At 45.6% G+C, this 3,165-nt stretch overlaps 1 protein-coding gene across 1 annotated transcript in view; it reads left to right on the forward strand.

The window, feature by feature from the left end:
* Positions 1-3,029, forward strand: part of LOC117476961 (lysine-specific demethylase 6A-like) — a gene marked incomplete at its 3' end in the record, with an annotated part of 69,539 nt that extends 66,510 nt beyond the window's left edge. Inside the window, 3 exon segments of the mRNA XM_034123647.1 lie at positions 1-29; positions 1,793-1,941; positions 2,915-3,029. The exon segment at positions 1-29 is cut by the window's left edge and continues 46 nt beyond it. Coding sequence (XP_033979538.1) covers positions 1-29; positions 1,793-1,941; positions 2,915-3,029 — 293 coding nt within the window.
* Between the last annotated feature and the right edge of the window lie 136 nt (positions 3,030-3,165).

The raw sequence follows: 3,165 nt of genomic DNA on the forward strand, positions 1-3,165 counted from the left end.
ACCAACATCGACCTGTCGGATGAAAAGAAGTGAGTTCCCTCTGATCTGGCTCCATTAACCCTCCTCCTGTGTGCAGTATCTCTTGTTGGGAGAAGGTGATACCTGTCCCTCGTTAACCCTCGTTAACCTGTCCCTCGTTAACCTGTCCCTCGTTAACCTGTCCCTCGTTAACCCTCGTTTAACCTGTCACTCGTTAACCTGTCCCTCGTTAACCTGTCCCTCGTTAACCTGTCCCTCGTTAACCCTCGTTAACCTGTCACTCGTTAACCTGTCACTCGTTAACCCTCGTTAACCTGTCCCTCGTCAACCTGTTCCTCGTTAACCCATATCTCGTTCACCTGTCCCTCGTCAACCTGTTCCTCGTTAACCCGTCACTTGTTAACCTGTCCCTCTTTAACCCTTGTTAACCTTCGTTAACCTGTCCCTCGTTAACCTGTCCCTCGTTAACCCGTCCCTCGTTAACCCGTCCCTCGTTAACCCGTCCCTCGTTAACCCGTCCCTCGTTAACCCGTCCCTCGTTAACCCGTCCCTCGTTACCCTGTCCCTCGTTACCCTGTCCCTCGTTACCCTGTCCCTCGTTAACCTGTCCCTCTTTAACCCGTCCCTCTTTACCCTTGTTAACCTTCTGTTAACCCGTCCCTCTTTAACCCTTGTTACCCGTAACCCGTCCCTCGTTAACCGTCCCTCGTTAACCCGTCCCCTCGTTACACCGTCCCTCGTTAACCCGTCCCTCGTTAATCTGTCCCTCGTTACCCTGTCCCTCGTTAACCTGTCCCTCGTTAACCTGTCCCTCTTTAACCCGTCCCTCTTTAACCCTTGTTAACCTTCGTTAACCCGTCCCTCTTTAACCCTTGTTAACCCGTCCCTCGTTAACCCGTCCCTCGTTAACCCGTCCCTCGTTAATCCGTCCCTCGTTAACCTGTCCCTCGTTAACCTGTCCCTCTTTAACCCGTCCCTCTTTAACCCTTGTTAACCTTCGTTAACCGTCCCTCTTTAACCCTTGTTAACCCGTCCCTCGTTAACCCGTCCCTCGTTAACCCGTCGTTAACCCGTCCCTCGTTAACCCGTCCCTCGTTAACCCGTCCCTCGTTAACCCGTCCCTCGTTAACCCGTCCCTCGTTAATCTGTCCCTCGTTAACCTGTCCCTCGTTACCCTGTCCCTCGTTAACCTGTCCCTCTTTAACCCGTCCCTCTTTAACCCTTGTTAACCTTCGTTAACCCGTCCCTCTTTAACCCTTGTTAACCCGTCCCTCGTTAACCCGTCCCTCGTTAACCCGTCCCTCGTTAACCCGTCCCTCGTTAATCTGTCCCTCGTTAACCTGTCCCTCGTTACCCTGTCCCTCGTTAACCTGTCCCTCTTTAACCCGTCCCTCTTTAACCCTTGTTAACCTTCGTTAACCCGTCCCTCTTTAACCCTTGTTAACCCGTCCCTCGTTAACCCGTCCCTCGTTAACCCGTCCCTCGTTAACCCGTCCCTCGTTAACCCGTCCCTCGTTAATCCGTCCCTCGTTAACCTGTCCCTCGTTACCCTGTCCCTCGTTAACCTGTCCCTCGTTAATCCGTCCCTCGTTACCCTGTCCCTCGTTAACCTGTCCCTCGTTAATCTGTCCCTCTTTAACCCGTCCCTCTTTAACCCTTGTTAACCTTCGTTAACCCGTCCCTCGTTAATCTATCCCTCGTTAACCCGTCCCTCTTTAACCCTTGTTAACCTTCGTTAACCCGTCCCTCTTTAACCCTTGTTAACCCGTCCCTCTTTAACCCTTGTTAACCCGTCCCTCGTTAACCCTCTCAGGTGGAAGCAGCAGCTGCAGGAGTTGTCTAAACTTCCAGCGTTTGCTCGTGTTGTGTCAGCTGGTAATCTGCTGAGTCATGTTGGTCACACCATCCTGGGCATGAACACGGTGCAGCTCTACATGAAGGTCCCCGGCAGCCGGACGCCAGGTACACATCTGGAGAGGAACGATAAAACATGTTTGGGCAAAGGGTAGACATACAAAGCAACAAGACATTACATACAGTAAACAAAGAAAAAAGGAAAGAAAACTACATTTTGATACTTCAGATTAAATATCAAATTAGTTTGTATTGCCTTCTTATTCCTAATGTTTTTAATAGTGCTAATATATTGTTTAAATTCTTGATAGAAATGCCCAAAATTTGGTTTGGAGTTAGCCTATTTCTTTTAATGGGTATGAAATTTCCCTAAAAATACAATCAACTTTGGGCAAAGGGTTTTGAGTACTCCATTTTTTTGTGGGAGACAAATCTAATATTTCAAAAACTTAAACAACAAAGCCCGAAGCTTAAAAAGTCTTCAAAATTAGATTTAAAAATCATCCTATGTTTCAACCATATAATTACATTGTTCAGGATCATGAAATTACTCTTAGCCCTTTTTTGTATTTTTTTAAATGCTGACTCATCACATTGTATGATGATGATGATGATGATGGTGTTATTGATTATACCAGTTACTGGCTATTAGATCAATGTATGTATCGTCAGGGATTTCTATGTTATACATTTCTGAATCGATTCACAACTTCCATAAAGGTGTTTCTCTCATACAAAGCAAGATATCGATACCAATAGAAAGTGAGATTACTTTGAAAATATCACAAAATATGAGTTTTACCGAGTAATTTTGGGAAGTATTTTTTTTTTTTATTTGGAAAGTTTCTGAGACATAAGAAAGGCAGCTATTCCAAGCTTCAGAAATACTAGGATGTCCTCCCCCTTCTTCCTTCTATCCTTCATGCATAGCGTGCGTCATGTACAGCTGGATCATTCATTCAAAATGGAAAAATGTAGCCTGAAAAAGTCCTCCATTTTCGTTTTTTGTAATGTCAGTATGAACAGCAGTTGTCTGTATTTCCTCACACAGTTACTAACAACATATTGTTCTCTCTCGCAGGTCACCAGGAGAACAACAACTTCTGCTCAGTAAACATCAACATCGGTCCTGGAGACTGCGAGTGGTTCGCTGTTCCTGAAGCGTACTGGGGCGTCATCAACGACTTCTGTGAAAAGTGAGACATTATAACACACTGCACTGTCACTTTCATTCAGGTACCTGTGTCTTATTATCTTGGCTTTTAAATGAGTGTCTTTAAAGTCCATTATGATATGTTTCTTAATGCTGTTAATGTCTTTCATTTGTGTAAA

Source organism: Trematomus bernacchii, unplaced genomic scaffold, assembly GCF_902827165.1.
Source record: "Trematomus bernacchii unplaced genomic scaffold, fTreBer1.1, whole genome shotgun sequence".
Classification (NCBI taxonomy): domain Eukaryota; kingdom Metazoa; phylum Chordata; class Actinopteri; order Perciformes; family Nototheniidae; genus Trematomus; species Trematomus bernacchii.